At 47.4% G+C, this 22,152-nt stretch overlaps 1 protein-coding gene across 1 annotated transcript in view; it reads left to right on the top strand.

Annotated features, from left to right (window-relative positions):
* Nucleotides 1-21,362, top strand: part of LOC124307518 (histidine-rich glycoprotein-like) — a 47,404-nt gene extending 26,042 nt beyond the window's left edge. The window contains exons 5-10 of the mRNA XM_046769267.1: nucleotides 2,545-2,624; nucleotides 13,611-13,654; nucleotides 17,544-17,604; nucleotides 18,003-18,049; nucleotides 18,644-18,770; nucleotides 19,939-21,362. Of these exons, the coding sequence (XP_046625223.1) occupies nucleotides 2,545-2,624; nucleotides 13,611-13,654; nucleotides 17,544-17,604; nucleotides 18,003-18,049; nucleotides 18,644-18,770; nucleotides 19,939-20,731 (1,152 nt within the window). The 3' untranslated portion in view covers nucleotides 20,732-21,362. The remainder of the gene's footprint in view (nucleotides 1-2,544; nucleotides 2,625-13,610; nucleotides 13,655-17,543; nucleotides 17,605-18,002; nucleotides 18,050-18,643; nucleotides 18,771-19,938) is intronic.
* Nucleotides 21,363-22,152: the final 790 nt, after the last annotated feature.

Genomic DNA, 22,152 nt, shown 5'->3' with positions numbered 1-22,152 from the left:
TTCTTCTTTCTATTTTCGTGTGTGTTATTTTACGTAAAGTCCAATGACCGGCACGCGTATAATAAATTCGGACTGGTATTTGGGAGAAATTTTATTACACGGTCGATCGGTTCGGTAACAGGTTCAATTTTATTCGAGGATTGTAAAGAGAAGAAAAGGGAATAAATAAAATTACAACTCGTTCACGAAATATCCATACGACTTGGCCTTTCGCCTGCAAGACCGTTAATTGTAGACAAATGGCATGTTAATTACTGCCGTTCTGCCACGTGCGCATTTCGCAATTGCATCGCTTTGCGGGAGTTCTTTATAGTAATTCGTGTTTCGTTCGTTCGATCGTTCGTTCGTTCGTTCGATCGTTTGTTCTGGTCTGATCGTTGGGCGGTATAAGATAAAAATATTAATAAGCTTATATGATCATGAATAATTAATGTACAAATTCCTTGGTGTCACACCCCCGCCTAATTGGAGCAGATTACTTAATGAATCCTTCATCCCCACGCCGGTGCCCGTTGATCTGTCATCGTGATCCGCCCGAAAACACTGAACACAAAAAAGGAGAGCTAGAGAGAGCCGGCCGAGGAGAAGACTCATTCACTAAAACAAAGGGCCTTATAATGAACCGTGAAGAGATGGTATCAAGGCTAGTGTGCTTTGCTGTCTTAATAAAGTTACTTGGCGTCGAGACATCTCACCCGCAAGAAGAAGAAGAAGCAGAGGAAGAAGAAGAAAAAGATGGTGGTCCACGCGTTGTCTCTCGGCGAATCTATCCCTTCGAAATTAGGCCACTTCTTAGCTACAGAAAAATATTTACGAAATTTCTTTTCATCGCTGTCTGAAAGCGACCTATTAGGTCTCTCCGTATTGGTATTATAAGCTTGTATGAAATGAACCGGTCAAGTGGATATTCATAGAGACCCTTAGCGATGTTATGACAAATGTTGATCCCTGCGTGATCAGGGCGGTGGGATGTATTAGGCGTACAAAAACGCCTCGTCATCGGGTCTAATTCTTCGCCTAAGGGGTTGAAGAAGAAACCCGGAATATGTACCCTGCCTTACGCCTTACCAGCTCCGGCAAGGCAGCAACGAAGAAGATAGGAAAGAAGGATATCGTTGCGTGATCGGTCACACCGCTGCAGTTCCAGAGTTGGAGAGAGGGAGAGTTTTCGTTCCTTTCTTTTTTTGTTTATAAAAATTTCCTCCAAGAAGGGGCGAACCCCGCCTCTTATCATCGTGGCTCCTCAACAACGAGTTCGGGTGAAGGTGGTATTATACATATATATGCTCACCTATCGCTGCTGTCACTGTCACGTCTACCTATCGGCCGGATATAATTGGTTTAATATAACCCGCGCCGAGACAAGAACGCCGGCGGGGAAGAAAAGGGTGGAATCTCGAGACTTACGACAGTGGCTTTCATTTGTGATCACCCGCGACATTTCGCTCAGTTTCTTCCGGTACAAAGATACCTAAATCGAAATCGATCGAAACTGGGGTCATGGAATTAGGGAAGCCGATGAATCGTCTTTCCTCTTCTCAAAAAATGAATTTACAGGTTTACGGAGACACGAGTCATTGGTTATGGTCGAGCATTGCTACAGCGGTGAGTAGAGAGGCAACATCGCCGGGGGTACGGATCAGGTGCAACGTTGTCGATTAGGTGGAAAGAGCGTAATGAGAACCTGTTTTCCGTTAGATAATAACGCGTAGTGGGGGCCTCGGCCTCATGCATATGCATACGGATATGCATATGCATATTATACGCGTTCTTGCGCGGCAGCTAAGGGGGAGATGTCTCTGTTCGAGAGTCCGGCCACCTCCTCCTTCTTCTTCTCCTTCTTCTTGTTCAACGACCACTTCGGACGGAGCCAGGATCTGTTGCTTTTAAGGTACCCGAGAGCTGAGAGAGTGTCTCAAAGAAATTGAGCCGCCGCGGCGTTCACGGCTCGGCAGCAGCTTCAGCCGCAGGATCCTCTCGAACAACGTACGAGATACCCGGGCCTCCTCGAGTCGTCGTCACGGCACAACGCCCGCTTATAATTATTCATAATTAACAAAGGTTGTGTAATAATTAGCCCTGGTAATTAGCGGCGTGGTTGGCCAACCCGGATAGCAGACAACCGGTCGCTCGCTCGCCCGCTCTTCGCGTTCGATATATGGTACAGATAGATTGGTGGCTATATATTGCCCGATACGGATTATCGGCTAATGATTGATTCGTAGGTGCCGTCCTACATGTTCTACGCGCGTTCCCTCTTCCCTCCTACGGCAACCGACGCGTGTGTGCGTCTCTACCAAACTTACTCGCCGGCTCACGTACCTCGTATAATCTTATCCTTGCGCGTTCTCAGGCCTCCTCCTCCTCCTCCTCTCCCCCTCTTCCCGCCTTTCCTTCCCTCATCTCGTCGCCTGGCTGAATGCCTGCAGCGTTCCACACACTCCAACTGCAGCCGCGTGTATTTATAACGAGGAGTAACGTAATACACGTAAATTTCAACGCTAATAACCCCATGTGTATATTTTATTATTATTCTTATTACAGGAGGTCACCGATGCTGGTCTAAAGTATTTAAAAATCATGGTTCCCGGAAGACTGATTCCACCTATCGAGCTTGTCAAGAGGTAAGTTGGCTACTACATTTCTCACACCGCATGTTATTACAAATAACGAAGAAACGAACTTCGAATCTTCGGTATGCCTGTATATATGTATACCGTGCATGTACCCAACCATATTTTGGTCATCATCTTTTTTGCACTCAGTACGACTGTTTTTCCCACGTCGTCAATTACTTACGTACATTCCAACCAATGCACCAGTGTAACGCAACGATGAAAAACTGCAGACTGGATAAGTCGGTGTTATTCAGCTATTCAAGAGCGAAAATATTCAGCATCAATTTGCTCAATACCTAAGACTGACACCCGGAATATCAATTCGGTTTCATACTATTAGCACATTTTTCGGGATAAAATTTGACACAATTTGCAGTCGAAGGGAAATAATGAATATCCATAGCTTCTTTGTGGCTTACGGTGTTGATTGAAAACTGAGCTGGTCCAACACCCGCCACAATTTGATATCACAATCGGTAGAAACGCTGACCCGGTCGCGGTTTGACGCGGTTTACGAATGTAGAAATTTTGTCCACACTCTCTTCAGGCTTAGCGGGTATCGATGCGTAAGAGAGCGGTTGCCACAAGCGATGGAGCTTCTGAAGAAGCGAAACGCCGAGGCGCCGTAGCAAAAAAAGCTCATCCTCGTGGGCAGCGGGCCCGAGGGAAGGAAGAAATTGGTAGCTAGGTGGCGGGCTCGTTGACTGGTATACAACGCGGACACCCGACACTCCAGGTAGCATTATATCGCGTGGCTTGGGTACGAGTCGACTTGTGTACGATAATACGCAGAGTGAGAAAAAAAAAGTGAGGCAGTGAGGAAGGAGAGAGTAGTTAAGGCGCGATAGTTAACTTGAGGCACATCGAAGCCGAAGTCAAACCGCGCCGACTTGAACGATCGCACGCATGTATTCAAGTTGACATTCGATTTGCCGGAACGCCCATGCTATGCCGCACACCGCACATTGGTGGCTCCTTCTCTCCTTTCTCTTTTGGCTTTTTTTTTTTGCTTTTATCCTCCTCCTCATCCTCCTCTCCCTCGCTCGCCTGCGGGAAAGAGAATGAGCTCGGAGGAGACGGAGGATGAGGCGGGACCGCGTTAACCCCGAGTCCAGAAACGGCGCCGGGCATGCGCGCCTTCCTTCGCGGATGCAAAACAGGCCCGCTGCAGACTGCCGGCTCGGGTAATTAACTGCAATAAACGTCCGATGATTTACCGAAGCCTGAACCGTCGCCTTGCGTCGTTGTCCAAGATGGTACCGGTGCGAATTGACCATTTTCAACGGGCGCGCGAGTTCCCTCTGTCTTTGCTCATAATCGTGCAGCGCGGGAAGAAGGCTTGCCCGTGATACAGAGGTTAAATCACGGCTATTTACTGGCCTCTCAATGTCACTATCGCATTTTCGTTACCGTAGAGTGCGTATAACGAGGTCTCGTGCATATTCCCGCTCCTCCTGCCCCCCTTACTTTTTTTCCGCCTCTTCCTCTCACTGTCTCTCTCGCTCTCTTATCTCTCGCAGGTCCGCCCTGGAGCCTCCTTCTTCTTCTGGAGTATGTCTTGTGTACGGTCTTCATTTGGTGCATTCGGGCTGCAGCGCTGCCTTGAGAAGCGATTTTTTCTCTTTTTTTCTTTTAAACGTGCTTATTTTATAATTTTCTTCTCATACTTTTTAACTGAATTTAAGATTGGACGTAACGCGAACGCCGAGCCTCCTACCCGATCGGTTTAATAATGATTATAAATTAAAATTTATCATCTCTCGGTAACCGAACCCACTTTACACACGCCGCATCGACGACGCTACCGGGGCCGTGCAACCTCGTCTCGGGTTTCCAACATTTTTCTTCCTCTTCTCGGTATTTCGACACTATGGAATATATCGTAATTGCAGATTTTCGGTGCGCCCCGCTAGGCGATCGGCATCTCAGAGAGGTGAAAGCCGATGGCCGGCTCGGGGGAGAGTAGGGCAACTAGGGCCTAGAGGGCAACTCGGCCAACTACTAATAAGACGTCTTCTCTGAACGTTCGTAATTACGATCATACATCCTTTATGCCTTGAATGCCAAGGCCTGTCAAACATCCCTCAAATCATTGACGCTCGGCACTTTACCATATTTCATCGTATCAGACTTATGGTGTGCAGGGCGATGACCAGTCATCGCATCGAAATTCTCAATTAGCTGTTATCCTCAATCTCGAGTAAACCGGAACCTTAATTTGTCGGGTGCGGAATTCGAGCCGAAATTTATGTGATGGTCGATTAGAATTTTGAGAAACGAGTTTTATTTTTCAGCCGCTCAACATCAAACTTTTATTAATCTTTGACCGGACAGACTGATGAGAAAAGAATTAAAATAGTAATTTAGCTTGAATGATTATCTGAATTGTGCAAAATTGTCTGGTTTTATACCATATCTTGTAACGCGTCAGAGCTGCATCAAAGTGCAAGAATTGAGTATACAAGGTATAATAACCGATTGGCGTGTGGCTGACTATCTTTAATTGCCGGTTATACAGCCGTAGCGCTTATCTACGAGCGGGTAAATGATGAGTTATGGGAATGAGAGAGGGACGACGGTGAAAAAGCGGTATGGAACGCGAGTAGTAACAATCTCAGAGTCGTTACTATCGGGAACGACGTCGTCAAACTATGCAGAACCCATCGACTGCCGGGGAATCCCTCGGTACGTATATCCAATCGGCGTTTATAGTCTCGATAATATCTCCACGAGTCCAGAGGAGTATAAGTAGGTACGAAAAGAAGAGTTTAAACAACTTGTCTCCGAGTGTGGTGGCGAACTTGACAGAAGTACGGTAAGAAGGCGGATTTAAAGGATCCGCAGTCGGTGGTGCTATATTATACCTGATTGCTTTAGCCGTTCATGGCGATGATCGGAGGTGAGAAAGGAATGTCGCCAACTTCCGAAACGAAACTGTGATTCACGTTTCCAGCTGCGGGTTCGTTCTGTTCGAATCTTTCACGGTGCCTCGAGGCGACGACGCCGCTCCGTGGTCACACTCTCATCGGCCGTCGGTGTATAAGGCATAATAATTAACTGCATCCTTGATGGGTTCGGATTGGTTTACTCGATAAAAAGAGTCAGAGGTTAAGCTAGGCGCCACATAATATTCTAGATATCCTTGAACCCGCGCGTGTATACGCGACACTCTAAAACCCGCAAGGCAAACGCGTAAACCGATGCTTCTCGGGTCTTTTAATTAACGTATTTAATTAGCTTACCCGCGCACCACCGCGTGCACGTCTATAACTTGGATATGGCCGCGTCCCGATGTGTCCACACGTATTTGCGCCGATCGTTTATTCGATTTATTTTATTATTTATTTTTTATGGATATTCATATATTACCTTATGCGTGCCTTGATACGTTATATTAATATTACGCCTGGTTTTAAAAAATATTTACCCACGCGCTACGCGTATCTCGTGATGCAGGTGGAACATGAGTGAAATAAAAAAAATTCACTATACATACCGAATGCGGATATACAAGCAGCTACGCTTCGGAATTCTTTCTTCCTCGTGTCAATGTTCCTTGCTTTGCGTTACTTTATACCCGCATTCCTGTCTCGGCTGAACAGGGTAAAAAATATTCCTAAGATCAAAATGGGTTAATCGAATGCGCGCGGTTGTTGCGCCCGCTTGTGTTAAAGATAGAGCTTATGTAAATTGATCGGGTGATTATTGTCGCCGGTACTTTTTTTGTTCATTTTTCTGATCCGAACCGCCGCCGTTGCAGGCTAGCTCTTGATTTAATTTAACCATTCGCTCCGTGCGCGCTCGGCTCCGAATCGATTGCTTGGTCAAGTCGCGCGACTTCTCGGTGCCGAAAACACCCACGCAGCTACGACCTTATCCTCAAGGAGATGGAGGATGACTCGAGGTTACCGAATTGTTCCGCTCTCCCTGCGACGCCACTTTGCTAATCAGGATCCACTTTCTTCGTCGAATCCTCAAAGCTGCGTGTTTGAATCCGCGTGTGTTCACGTTCCGATCATCGAGGAGATGTGGATACCTGCAATGATGTTAACCCCACGTGGAACGAAAAATATTGTAGACTTTACATCGCCCGTGGTGAACATATGGATATCACTTTTTAAGGAGTTATAAATCTACATCGGTTGTGGCAAGATTTGACAAGTCGATAATAAAATTTAGAAAACCAATAGTAAGAGTTGCGATATGCTTAGGTAGATCTACCACAATTGATGTAGACTTGACACCAAAAAAGTGCCGTCCATGTGTTCACCAAAACAGTTGTAATATCTAAATGAAACATTTTTCCGTGCAGAATCACGGAATCCATCCTGATTCACAACACAATCATAAGACACTTGAGATATTTTTCGTCCAACACTGTTTTCTCTTCTTACTGTAACCTTAGATCATAATTAATTAGGATTCTGTGTTATAATCATCGTGGAATTGCTGGCTCAAGTTGACGAGGGACTGAAAAAATAAAAAAACGAAGAGAATTTGATTACCGACTCGCGTGCAACACGAGGATGCGAAAAAAAATTGTTAGGCGCGTGTTGGTTGGACAAGCAGCCGCCACACTTCTCGTTACATCCCATCATGGGTCGTCACATCACGTAATTCACACTCGGACGATCCGAGTTCTCTTGACTCATATAACTAATTAATTGCCGCTGCAGCTGGTCCGAGACGCGATTTGAAAAAAAAAAGGTGACCATATCCGATTTTTTTGGTCATGGAACGCCCTGCAGTAGTTATTGGTTAGTGTCCTAAGATTATGCGTCTAATTTCACGGTTAACGGCGGTTCAGATACTGTCCCAAATCTTTGACTGCTTGGTTTGGACTGGACTGTGATTTTCTTGCGGTCACTTTGGGGCCAGGCTTCGAAGGAAGAGCCTTAGCAAGGATCAGTGGGGGGATTAGATTCCGCGTCTAGTCGTCGGTACCCGCAGAGTCGCGGCCAATCTGTAACCGATAAAAGAGGGAATCCTGGCGGGAGCTCAATACCTTTTGACGCGGATGTCGCGGCCGGTTTGCAGCGTCCCGTCGCGTCCTGGGCCGGTTGATGGCGGTGATAATCCGAGATATTGAACCCGGAGAGAGAGAGCCTCGTTAGGGTATAGCACGCCCGCTGCGGATTGAGCAATTTCACGTGGAATGCGGTGCTAATTGAAATATACAAACCCGCTAATGCGACTCGATCGTTCGAGTATGTTTCACTGCTGCCAGATGCAGGCGTACATTCTCCTGCCTGCATCCTCGACAGTCGGACCCCGGGGACTTGCGGTTTTGATAAATTTTCCACGCGGCGCATCTTGAGGGGCATGCGGTGCCTGGATACCCGATGCGACAAGACGTGCAAAATTACACTTGAGAATGAAATCCTGTTATACGCAACTTGACAACAATTTGATGTAGTAGTAGTTGAATACTTTTTGAACTTACTTGGTTCCGATGACCTGCGCCTTATGGCTAACTGTCGCAACAACTTTATTATATTATACATTTATCATAGGTTCTTCCAACCATTATTATATACGTTTTAGAAAAAATTCGTCCGGCGAACAAATCCCCATGAATAATTACTGAACAACGCGATTGCGGTCTCGCGCGACTCAGGCGAGCTGTTCGTCGCGTGGGAGGATCGCAGGATCAGAGGATCAGAGGACGACAGAGCAAGGGGGAGGATGGCGCCTGGCTCTCGACGTCTTTATTCGCCAGACGTCGAACATATAACCTATGTTCCTCCTGTCGACTCTTCGCTGCTCTCGCGTAATGTACTACACGTATAGCGTATAACTACACAAGCGTAGCGTTGTCGAGAGTAAGCGCAGCGAGACAATGCTCCTCGGGGTAGTGTTTGCCTGGTTGTAACCTGATGCTTCTCTCCTTGCCCGCGAAAAAAAAGATCACGATCGTTTGTATTGAGACCGTGCAACGTTTCAGCTCCCTTGTTCTACACGGTGGGAAAACATGCCGATTGTGCCGGAGAGTAGGGAAGAACGGTGTGTTGTTGGCATGTCTTCTCTGGTTCTCCATTTTTTATGAGAATATAATCACGTCGACTTGTTCCGCCAATCACTTTGAGTTGTGATATTTATGTGAGTAACTGAAAACACAAACCACAGATGTAACTCGAGTTTGTCATCGGTCAGAGAATCACGGGTTTTGGAAACAAGTTTTGTCATGTGATTCGAAGTCATTTGAAGTAACGAAGTATTTTGGATTCATAAAGTCATTCGAAGGCGGATCAAGTCATTCGAACTCTCGTTGATTCCGAACTTTCGATATCGTTCGTAGTCTTTTGAACTCGTTCGAATTCCGAAAGTGATCCCAACGCATTCCCCAACTCATAAAACCATTCAGAGTCTTCATGATTCCGAAGTTGTGAAGTGATTTGAAGATTTCTCAAGTGTACCTAATTCAGGTTCGAATACGCACGAGCCGACTGTGAGTGAATCGGAAATTGAAAACGAAGGAAACGTAGCCATCCTTAATTTCCCTCCGAGTAGATCCTGGCGAAGGACCTTCTCGACTACGACCAAGAGAATGGACCGAGCGCGACAGCGTAGCTCGTCGGGAGATGTACCCAACTCAAATGTTTTGACGTGGTTTTGCCCGTGATTCCGAAGTCTCTCGGGGGTTGGACCGGGGGAATCGGACGTGGGTGGCAGGTCGTCACGGTCGCTCATATGCATAACGCGCTTCGCGTCTTACTTCTTACCTCGCGCGTCTTAAAGTGGCACGGCGAAGCGGAGCTTGCGACGGGTTCCGTGGGATCGTCGCGGCCACGACGGTCAACCTCTTGCATGCGCGTCGCCTGGACCACCCCGGGGATTTTTTTTCCGTTACGTAAATTCGCGCCGAGTTTTTTCGCCCCGCCACTTCTTCTTCTTCTTCTTCTTCTTCTTGCTCTTCTTTTTGGCGCCGGGCGCGCGATGCGAATGTGTCATCCTCCCCCTTCGCCTCCGGCCCCTGTTTGCTCCTCCGCTTCGTTCTCTTTCTCATTCCAGAAAAGAGGCTAAAAACCATAGCCTTGCTAGGCCGTTCGGTTAGGTTTTAGGCGGTAAGACATATGTTACTATTTCGGAACCAGTTTTGTATCTTGAACCGTAATTAACCGCTTCGCGTGCACCGTTTGTTCTTTTGGAAAACAGCCGCTGCTTTCTTCCAAACAGCTGATTCGTCTATTTCTCTTCACCGCAGGAACTGCAAGACTGGTAGCGAATCGAGCGCCGTTATTGGTCCAATTTTTTTGCGTACCTTTTCAACCGGTGCAACCATTTTCTTTTTATGTAATTCAAATAGATCTCCGAACGCATTGATTCCTCTTTTTATCATACCCGAGTGTTATTTACACAAGTTGTCTCGCGGTGCTACGGCCGGGCTTATCGAAACTCGACGAGGGCTTAATCTCGCACAACAAGCGAACGCCCATATTTCGATGTAAATGTCCTGATCCTTGCGCCGCCCGCGGTCCCGTTTCGGGAGATAAATAGCGCGACAGGGTTTTTTATCGGTGAATACAGCGCGATTAATCTGGAGATATATTTTGAATGAGATACGCGAACGTCGGCGTGGCGCTTTCAGCGTCGAGTTCATTCGTTGTTCATCCTAGCTGTACAGCCGAAATCGGGGAGAGTATAATAAAAGATATTATTTTAAGGAGAACGGGCGAACGAACGACGAAGGCCACACGCTTGCAGGCCCCCGGTGATATTCAAATGAGCGAACCAGTGTCGTCTATATAAGCTCGTACGCTGCACGCGCCGAGTGAGTATAATATGCCTCTTCAAAAAACCGGCGTTGAAACGGAGCTGGAGGCTCTGCGCTAATTGTCTACGTTTCCTTTAAGTCAGTTTAACGTCTCGCGTTCTTCACTTATAAGTTTCTCAACCGCGGCTCGGAGGAACTCGAATTACTCGAAACAAAGAGGAGAATTGATACCACGCCGTGGCAATAAGGCGAAATCAACAACGGCAGCGATGAAACCTTAATAGAAAAGTGATCCGAAACAATGGAGAAAAAGTGAATCTCCACAGAGAATTAATAATCGTCAATTAGAAAAAAATACGATGTCTTCGAATGAAAAGGGATTATATACATTTACTCGATTTCGCGATCGAGTTGGAAATTCAAGCGTCCGCTGCTTGCAGCTGAGCTGCGCAAGTCTCTTGTTTGAAATTCGTTCACGCGGTCTATGGAAATTCCCGCAGCTGATCGATGGACGGTTGTTGGTTTTTCTTCCCTCCTCACTCTCTTTCTCCGTCTTAGTTTCCTCGCTCCTCCCCTCACATCTCTCTGTTTCTTTTTTCACTTCTTTGCACATGCATAAATATTGATGACGCTGCGGAGTTAAACGTTTCGTTCGCGATCGAGATGAGTCAGAGTGTTGGCGGTTTCTCGTGCCGAAGAAGAACTGATCCGGGGCTTCGGGGAGAAAATTGTGCATGGGCTACCCACTGTGACGAGCGCGTGAAGTCCCGTGTTCACCGACACCTCTGCAGCTTGCCCCCTGATGCTGCTGGTAGGGAAAGAGAAAATTTGTAATTCAAATCTAACTCAAATTAATTTGACTAGCGTCATTTTTCACGCGGTTTTTGGCCGGACGCCACGCCGCGCCAGACCGCAGCCTCTTTCCACCTATCGATATTTCTTCCTACGAGTTCCGAGTCTCGACCGCCTGTCTCTACTTGATCGATACCGTCGCATATTGTATTCCGTCCAATCACGAGTCACCGTTGCACCCTTTGTCTCAGGCCGCTTTTACGAAATTCGGTCCTACTGCCTAGGCGGAAACGAATACACTCTCATCACGCTCGGCGTTTGGGATTTTGTTTCTTTCTTTTACTTCCCGGGAGAAATTTTGATAAACAATTTGTTCTCTCATCTCTTGAGCGGCGAGCGTGCCGCACAATAACGACGGAGAATAATCGGCCTCGAGGATCATTACGGAGGCTAGGGCACGTGGCCATTAACAGGTACCACACCGTTCGATAGTGTGGCGAGTTAATATTAGAATGAATGCACCCGCTGAAACGAATTAGTGGTAATAATAACGTTCGGCTAATCGGGGCCGGTCCTGCAGGGGGCGAGGAGGTGCCATTCAGGCGTGGGTGAGGCCGGAAGATGAAAGGGATGAGGCCTATTAGGGCTAATACGCCCCGCAATCGGGACTCGGACAATGCCACCGAACCTGAGGGAGAGCCGAGAGCCGTGAAGTTGGTAAACTCGGCGTGTCGATGAGAGGAGCGAGGAAAGAAAGAGAAAGGGAAACCCGATATCGCGTTAGAAATAATGATAATTAGGGAGAACGACACTCGTAGATTATTTGACGGGGCGGGAGAAGTGTTGAGAAATTTGGTAAGCGATGATCAGAATCCGGTGAAACTTACTTGGGATAATCTTAGGCTAAACCGAATCGACCGGCAGCACCTCGAGAGGACCGAGAGAACGTGGCGGGAAAGTTGGGAAAAAACCAAACGGCGAGTGCTAATTTATCGACAAGTTGTCGGTTCGGATCTGACCGTTAATAATTCGGAGAGAGAGAGAGAGAGAGAGAGAGAGAGAGAGAGCGAGACGCGGAGCGAGCAGCAGACACGCTGTTATACGTACCCTCGGCATCGGATGAGAACGCGTGGAATTCGGCCGTGAATTATTGTGAGCGCCCGTAGAGAAGCTATCTTCGAATCTGCGAGGAGCAGATATTTTGTTCGGTGATCTCAAAGAGCGCCGCGCTTCTTAGGAGCAGCCAGCGGCTCTCGGCCTTCTCGCCGAATCTCTAATCAAATCGTTTAGCGTAATGGGCTCCGACTATTAAGGGTCTCGCTTTTCCCTCCTCCAGCCCCGCCTCGATCTTCGTCCCTCTCCTCTCCGATACCTCAAATATCTTACGATGTAACCCGGGACGTGGTTTTCAACAGGGGGAAACAAAAGGGTTCTTCTTCATCTCGGAACGGTGCAGGATCTTTCATTTCTCTCTCCCTCGAACTTTTTCGTAATCTTGAAATCCTGGAAATGACCGGTGAATAGCTTTCCAGTCGAGTTCTCGTGACCAGTTTCCAACAATTCCGATAAGTCAAGAATGATGTTTTGTTACGTTTTCACACGTCGATTGTCACAATTTCAATTCGTGAAGTGACAGGCTAGGTAGAAAAGGGCTGCGGCATTGAACCTGGCATCGGCAGACGGAGGCGTAAGCTTATCAATGCAGGATTTGTCGAATGTTGTTTACAGTCCGAATTAGCGGAAGATTAAAGAGGAAGTATCGTGGCGTGTCGTCGTCGCGTTGCTGCCGTGTTATAAAAGAGCTGAGCGAGGTACCCACTCGTGCCTGTATTATAATGTGTAGCAACACTTTCGGATCTCGTTACCATATCTCTTGGTGGGCCAACGCTGGGGCGTATTACATGCATACCTATTACAGAGCTATTACACGGCCAGTTAGAGCGGGCAGTTACCATATTTGAATATTTATTTAGCTGATTATTATTTTTTTTAACTCGACAGAAATTTGATCAGGCTGCCTCTGGCCGGTTTCTGATCCGCAGCTGCCTCTCCCTCCCCCATTCGTCCTCTTCCGCAGGACGGAGGAGGAGGGACCCGGCTACCCTAAAATTAGCAGTATCGCAAAGATAAATAAGAGAACACGGTAAATTATTACTCAGGCGTCACTCGGCTCGCGAACCGGGACCAAAAACCGCAAGCAGCGAGGGGCACCCGGGCATTTGCGTAATGCTCGTATTCGCGCTGCGGGACACCGGATACTTTTGCAGCGTTTGCATCGTAATCGCGGTGTACCTCCATCTCGGCTTTATTCACGCCCCGTACCAGCCCTCGTCCTACTCGCCCCATGAATTCATTAGATTATCTCATTCCCCCAATTTTCATACCTCGCATGTTTGCATTAACAGTTTTAAATTACGCTGTTGCAACCTTCGGTTCATTCTGCATTTTTCAAGTCTCAAACTTTCCGCTCATCTTCTCTGTTGCAGATTCTTCAGGGCAGTGGAGGACTTCACGGCCAGCAGTGAGGCGGGTGAGTTTTAATCAACTTTTGGTAAACATATTCTCTTCCAGTCTGCATTGCGCGGCCCTACACTTACCGGAGATCCGCGCTTGTTGCACCGCTCCAGCTTCCGTATAAGCAATGACCGAGAGACTCGGCCTCGCCCACGCGGAGTTTCGAAGCACTGTTAATTATCTGACGTCGTACATCAACGCCGAGCGAAAGGAAAGTTCCCTTCGGCGAGACGGAGCGCGACGTCCTGCGAGAAAAAAATAATATCACCTTGCTCTGGTTCCGCAGCTTTTTACGCGCGTCAAATTGTTGAAATGGAGAACGCTCCTCGTCCCTCTTTCGCAGCCTCCTGGTTTAGACTTTACCAGTTCCTTTTCCCTCGGGATTTCTGATCGGTGGAATGCCATACGGTTCACTCGAAAGAATGAATCTGAAAATGATCTGGCAAGGGATGGGAGGCTGCGGGGGTCGAGGCGCATTCCGACGCAAAGAAGCCGCTGCTGGCCATCCATCGCCTGCCACTTAGCATTTATCAATACTCGATTCTAGACGCGCGACGTCGCCGTCTTTGCTTCTCCTCCTCCTCCTCCTCCTCCTCCTCCTTTAACGATACCAACGGTGTCTCTCGCCCCTCCAATTCCACTTGTCTATCTCACTTTGGAACCCACTTCTTCACCGCAGTCATCAGGTTCGTTGTCGACTGGCTCCTCGAACCAGGTATAGCCGGATCCTCCTGCGCGGTGTGATTGTCGATTTCACATGATCATTACGGGGGCTCTCACTCGGTGAAAAAATCAGCTCTCAGGGGTTGAGGCGATTGCTTCAACTTTCAAAGATCATAATTCAAAAGAGTTCCATTTGCGGCTCGCACAAGAATAAAATTTCTCTTTCCGGTTATTTTCGCAGTCGCTGGTTCTGAATGAAACCGGGAAAAGGCACGCTGCCAACGGAAATGTAATTTACAAACGTCAGAGAATCGTTTCCTCGCAAGGACCAGCTTGAAACTCGATGAAACACTTGATTCAATTCAACTATGGAATGCACACATGATCGAACTACCAGAATACCTATTCATGCGCCATTTGTAAAAGCAAGCTACAAAGGACGCAGATTTGAATCCTCGGATAGTTTGGCAGTTGGCTCGTCGATGTTCACCTTGCCTTGGGCGGAGTTTCAATTTAAAGGAGCTCCATTTTCGTCCATCCCGCTTCGGGCTCAAAGGAATTGAAAGTCCGCACTGTCTATCCGAGGAGATTGTATTTTAATCGAGGTGAAGAAGTGTGCGGTGTCGTAAGTGCGGAGGGCTAAACGATGCGCGGTACCAGAGCTGGCGGCAAGTGTTACTCGTCGATCTATCCCGGCGTGTATACATCATATTGCCACATTAAGTTTCCGAGATTGGCTCCGGGACAGGAGTACGCTGGCGGAGAAGCTACCATGGTAGCACGAAAACTGTTAGGCGTGTGCGCGGGGGCAGAGAGTCGGTGATCTCGGCCGGAGGCAGAGGCCGCGTTACTTTTCGGCTCTTTTCAGGGTCTCGTTGGCAGTCGGTGCTGCCTCCTTCGCGGCCCGAGGCACCTCCGCCCTGATTCGTTATAGGAGTATATTACACGCCGTATATTAACGCGCGGTAGCGCCTCCCGCTTACTCTCGTTCCTCTTCCCCCGGCAATTGGGTGCAGTGTGTTGCAAGAGGACGGTCGAATATGCGCGCGCTTCTCCATCAGGCGTCCGTTCCGCCGGCCGAGCATCATCGTTCTCCTCGTCGGCGCGCGGCTCTACCCGTAAAAATTAGTCCGGTATTAATTTCATCCCGAAGAACAAGAGAGCGCCGAAGCAATGGGTGGCGAGTAACGAACATGCACGGATCGAGGATGCGGAGGAGGCCCGGAAAGAAGAAGATACCGATCCTACGGACTCGAAGAGACCAACCACGGTCGATAGTTTGTACGGAGCATCGGCACTCCCAGAGCGTAGGTACCTACTGCAGGCGTCGGTGTGCGCCGGAACGGATCGGCGAGACCCCCCGTTGCTTCCAAGTTGAAATCAAACATCAGTCAACGGAAGCCATAACCAGCCGGCAGAAGAACTGACCGCCGTTCCGGCGTCGCGACGGTACTGTTCGTCGATCGCGAATGCTCTTGCACGATAGATCTGCATCGACGATTCACTACCCGATGACCATCCGAGTTCGTCGACAGTGTCGATGGGCTCTGGGACCGGGTTCTTCCTTCGTTCGTGCGACTTGTTCGACAGGCTATCGCCTCCGGGTGACAATACTTTGGAGGCTTGCACGCGGAGTGCGCCCCGTTACGTAAACCACTCGTACGTCTTGAGCGTACAAACAATTATGTCTGCAGCGGTTGGTATCACTGTCGATCAAGCGGCTTCCATCAAAGCCTCTACCACCGCCTGATCTTATCTCACCAGGATATGTTGATTTGCTACCCAGGTGGTAGGCAGCCCGTTGGTTTCCTCGACTCGTCGACTCGTCTTCGAGCGCTGCCCCTCGGCGTTATCCTCACTCGACGCACGTCGACGACCGGCAGCCGCCCCTCGATCAGACATCTTGTACGGGAGTCGGAGACCCGCGGATTCGCCACGTTGTTCCTGGAACGAGCTCCTCCGGACCATGAAGCAACAAAACAACGCGCGAAGATGACCTCAGCAAAGAAGATAACGGCGGACCTGCTGCAAACGAGAGCAACTTGTGTTACTCGAAACAACTTCAGACTCTGGAGCAACTCAACGAGTACCTACCGAACTCTCTTCGCTTCTTTGTACCGACCTCGCACCGTCTCTCAGATCGGATTACCTCAGCACCAAGACACCTTCCAAGGATCGGCGCCCGGACTATCTTCCCATATCGGGGTTTTCTACTTGTTGCTGTTGTTGTTGTTGATCCTCCGTATATGGCCACTCGAGTTACAGACGAGACGAAGTGTTGCTAAAATCGACCGAGCAAACATTCCACTCTGGTGGATGGATATACAAATTCGGCAACACAGCGAGACTCACGGGCTTCGTTTCGATCATTTCACCACTCTGGTTTCTCCTTATATTCAATTCGGAACAATTTCGAGGGTGTCTGTTTCGCAGCTTCGGATGCAACGTGGGACCGATATATTCGTCGTGGATCCCTGCGGTCGAGGAGGTTCAGTTGTCCGGTAGAATTCGTCGCAGTCGTCGTTTTCACCGGCAATTTCCTCTGTAATATTATAATCAGTCTTTGGTCAGGTTTGACCGGCGTGACCGTGAGAGCCCGCGGACAAATTGATGACCCGTTGAATCGGGCGAGCGGTTATTCTGCGACGTGGTTCGCTGTTGCATCGAGAATAAAAAGGCCTCGGAACACGACGTTGCACAACGACAACGGGGCCTGAAGTCGGCCGTGTAGCGAGCAAAGCCGCGGATTTCACACATGTAATGTTAATGCGCGTTACTTTCGGTCAGGCCGATTTTTTTACGTTTCGTACGTCGTTGTTCGGGCATCAAGAAAGTGACGATCGTGGTTGCAATTCGTATGGAAGTGATCAGCGTACGACGGCTGCTAGTCGGTAAAGAGCCGTTGCCAAATTAACCGAGTTATTGGTCACGCGGTTGCAGGGGAAAAAGAGAAACCGAGATCAACGGGTTTCGGTGTCCAGTGATCAGCGCCACCGCACCGCGTATTTGTTCGATGTGTTATTAACCGGAATTATATCTTTGCGGCTTTATCTCGTTCTCGTAATATCGTAAACCTTGTTCGACTAATTGACGTCTTCTACCGATAAGAGAGACCAGCGAGCGAGAGAAAGAGAGACCGAGCCGGGAACCGTGTCTCTTCGAATCAATACCATTCCGATGGTGATTGGGATTTTTAAGAAGATTCAGCGCTTTTCAACCGCTCCTTCGTGGCTCTGTTTCAGACGAACTCATAGGCGTCCACTGCACTCACGGGGTCAACCGCACCGGATACTTCATATGCAAGTAAGTCGAGGCTGAATCTCAGCCAGACGCGACTCGAGCTCTTCGCCCGCAGCACTAATTATTACTAACTATAACTCTAATTAGCTAATTGTATTTATAACCGAGTTAGGAATGCCTGAGCGTCTCTCTGGTCAGTTGAAACGGCCCCAGGTCCGTACTCTGTTTTGTGGTAGTCCTTAGAACTCGGTAGGTATGTCACGAATCAAGATCATTCAGCATACCTCGCTTCTCTTCTCTCGGTACCCATACACCTTTCGCCCCTACGTACGTACACGATATCTACTCTCAACTACTGCCTTTTCTATCGTTACAAAGCTACTTTAGACATTCGTTTACGAGTATGATTAGAGCTATCTACGTGATTTCGTTTCCTTTTTTTTTTTTCTTTCTCGTTTCAGGTACCTCATACAGCAGCTAGGATGGGAGAATCAGGAAGCTATCACGGGTAAGCGTGGCTAGTTATACGCCTAGTTGAAAAAGCTCCGCTTTTGTCTGGTCGTCAAATCTCTCCAACTAACGGGAAAAGATTTTTTTTCATCCTTTTTTTCTCTCTCATTTTCAACGGTACCGCGATATTTATATTCCATAATTCTTGTCGGCGTTGTACCCACTCGCGTCTTGTATACGTCCAGGTTGAGACAAGGGAATGCCCAGGTTGCACGGGGCCTCACCCACCCTGAATCTATACGCCGGCGATAATTATACTTGGTAAAACATCGGTGTACAGAGATATCCATTTTTTATATCGATAAGATCTGGATGCGTCGCGGCGCCTACACGATCGGACAATACAACCCGACCGCGCTTAATTAGGATTACGGTACAAGTTACATTTTATTACGTATACTCGCCTAGTCGTATTGCCAGACGATCGAGATACCATCTTCTTCGGGGCAGTCGCGACGACCCTGACCCAGATCGGACTCGACTCTGTTATAATATTCCGAGCATTGAATCGGTGTGGAATAATCCCGTTCGCTCATTCGGCCCACTAGCTCTCTTTCGATTCATCATCGATGGTTTCTCCTTCTGATTTTAGCCTTTCAGGAAGCCAGAGGATATGCCATTGAACGTGATGTCTACATTAATGACCTGAAGACTACACCGAAGGGTCAAAAGTTGGACACCAAAGAAGTCACTTTGGAGAGTTCCAGCATGCCGTTCAGGTATGCCAACTTTCAACGCCGCCGACGTAGCTTTCTTCTGTTCCCAATAACCCGGCTGTTTTCAATTGAGGGGGCTGCGGGGGGTTGAAGAGGAAAAAAAATCCTTTGAGTTTAATTATTCATAACAAGATTGGGAGTGAGTATAAAATTTTTTTCTTTCTAAAGATGTTTACTACGACATTCAAGAGTAAGAAAATTCATTTATATTGATTTCAAGGTCAATAGTATCGATGCTTCAACTTATTTAGGCGAAATACGATAGAAAAAAAATTGTCTTCTTACTTTTCTAATAAAAATGAAATTAAACATTTAAAAAACTCTCTTTATTTAGAAGCCATCTTGTTGATGACGATTAGTAATTGTTTTTCAGGTATAATTCTATGGAGGACTCTTGAAAGAAGAGGCAAATTTTTTATAATTTAACAATTTCAAAAAATGTCGATCTTTTCCACCGGAATCGTTGCATAACCAGATTTTAGTTAACTCATTTCAATTCCTTGGAGGATCGATATTATTGATCTTTACATTGGTTTCAATAAATTTTCGTAGTCTTTAATGTCATAGCAATCATCTTTAGAAAGAAAAAAGTGTCAAATTCACTCGTGATTTTCATATGGACAATTAACCGCTGACGAATTTTTTTCACCTCAAGCCTCCCTTGTCCTCTTAATACAAAACTGGACTGCTGCATTGTACAATTTTTCATAACCAATGTTACAGCTGCATGTGTCCCCTAATAATTCGGGGCGTCTGTGGACCTGTAAAATCTGAAAATCCTAAGGACCTTGAAACGTGTAGAGGTTCGATATATTGTCTCGTATTTCAGACAGCATTTTGATGTTAATATAGGCGCTGTTCGGTGTTTTATTTCGACATTTATTGGTCGTATATTTTTTCTAGGGCCTCTACAAATACAGATTATACAGACATTCCATATCAAGTTGAAAAAATATTCTACTACTTTGTCGAATTTTTGTTGTATATCAATGCATCAGAAAAATTCTCAACCATATTATTCTGTCTGTGGGAAAACCTCTATCTATTTTATAAAACTTGAACACTTTAGCTTGCCAAGGCTCGCGACGCCCTGTGATTGTATCGAACGGTAGATCGTCCCATTCCTCGATAATTCGAGCGCTCTATATTTCTCACGACTGTATAACTACAGGGGGCACAAGCGGATTCCAAAGAGGGTGAAACGAATAGGACCGATGGGTCCGCCGGGACCGCCGGGTTTCCACCCGCCTCGAAGAGGCTTTCCAAACGGGCGACCGTTTCCACCGCCGCATCTGGACCACTTCGGCTACGGACCTCCGTCCTTCAACCCTCTCATGCCACCGAGGCCACCAAGGCCGCCAAGGCCCTTGAGGCCCCCGATGTCGCCGGTGCCGCCGAGACCTCCGATGCCTCCGCCTCTTGGAGTCGCCTACGGCCCTCGGCCCCTGAGGTACGGCCCACCACCGGGCCGCGGATATCCAAGCCTCGGATTTCCACCCCGAATGCCGCACGGCCCCCCGAGGATGCCGATGCCACCTTGCCCCCCGCGGTTACCAGGCCCTCCTGGCCCCCTTGGGCCCCCAGGACCGATGGGTCCGCCCCCAGGTTCCATGGGTCCACCGGGCCCTGGGCCAAGGCTGCCGCAGCGTGGTCCACCCCAGGAAATGCCGCCGATGATGAAGGGGCTGTACCAGTACCAGCAGCAGCATAAGAAGAAGCAGCTGTTGCGGAATGGAAACGGAGTGCGGAACGCGCATGTAGTGAAGAGGAAGAAACCGTCCGAGGTGGCCATCCACGTTCCGAGACTTCACGGGGAGCAGGACTTCACTGTTGATACCTTCGAGGAGAACTTGACGGCCACTGCCCTGTCCACAGTTCCAACGGTCCCAGCCGCCCTTGTGACGGGGGGACCGAAACGGCGGAACAAAGGGAGGTTCAACAACCGGGCCAATCGCGGCAAGTGACGACGATGTGCCGATTAGCAGAAAAACCGGACAATTTTTAAGAACTTCTCATTGTCGCATGGTCGCTTGTGGATAATGGATAGGACAGGAATCAGATTTGATATACATAATGACGTTGTTGCGTAATTTTGTGTTTTCTATGTATGTGGACGATGATAAAATGGACAAAGAAAAAGAACTATTTCTTGGGCACCGAAAGAGACGACGCACGGGCGATTATGAGGCTTCTGATATTTGACAGCTGTATCACAACGAGATTAAAAATGAATATTATCAAGATGAGGATTAACCAGAAGGAGAATAACATCAACAACGACTTAAGAAAGCAGGTATTCAATATATCTGACCATCCTTGTTAATTGTATTTCTTAACATTTATTATATATACTTGAAAACGTGCCCTCGACGCACACGCCACGTTGCACGTTAACGTCTCTGTCTGGTTAACGAAAAAAGTTAACCAACCGTGGTTGCAACTACTGCTTCTTGCCAGTGACATGTGCTTTTGGGCATACGGCAGTGTAACAATCGTCGTCAAGTGATTTAATAAATGAATAAACAGATGCGTCAAACTGACAAAAAAGTAAGTTCATTAGAAAAAAAAAAAAATAAGGAAAAATAAACTGAAAAACGTATGTATAATTAAATATAAGCGCACGAGATTTTTCGCTGCGAACTTTTGATCTTTCTACTCGACAACACCTCTTCCCTTGTGCCCGCGATTAACGCGCCTGGAATTTGTCTAACAATGTACGTATTTTTTTACAATACCTTTTCGACCTTTTTCGTGATGTGTCGATAGGGAGGGTTTAGGGCCAAGAGTGATCCAGATAAGAGATTTATTAGGCGTGAGGCTCTCAAGGATTTTGTCTTTTCTCACTGTATTTCTCTCTTCTGGCATCTGTCCTTTACATTACTCTCTCTCTCTCTCTCTCTATCTCTCTCTATCTCTCTCTCTCTCTCTCTCTTTCTTTCTCTCTCTCTCTCTCTCTCTCCAACATTGCCTATCTATCTATCCGTCTATCTTTATTCCATCTATCTTCCTATTTCTCACAGTTGATATAAATCAGCCGGAATAATTGACTGCAACGTGATACCTGTTGTTCCATTCTCGTACATACTACGTACGAATCATTGGATTTGGTCTACGTGTGATCAGTTATTTATTTAGTTAGACCACCGTCGAAGTGTAAGTTGCAAAGAATCGGTTATTATACATATACTGGACATGAAAATGATCGCAGTGAAATATGTACAAATTATGACCGACCGTGCAAGGGTACAAATTGGAATATTTTATAAATAAGAATATAGAAAATTAAAAGAAAAGAAAAAGTAGGTAATAATGATAGTAAAAATTTATATAAACGTTTGAAGGCAGGAGAAAGAATAAAATAAAAATAAAAAGTCACCATTGTCAT

The sequence above is a fragment of the Neodiprion virginianus genome, chromosome 6, assembly GCF_021901495.1.
Source record: "Neodiprion virginianus isolate iyNeoVirg1 chromosome 6, iyNeoVirg1.1, whole genome shotgun sequence".
Lineage (NCBI taxonomy): Eukaryota > Metazoa > Arthropoda > Insecta > Hymenoptera > Diprionidae > Neodiprion > Neodiprion virginianus.
This window is presented reverse-complemented; position numbering and strand designations above follow the sequence as displayed.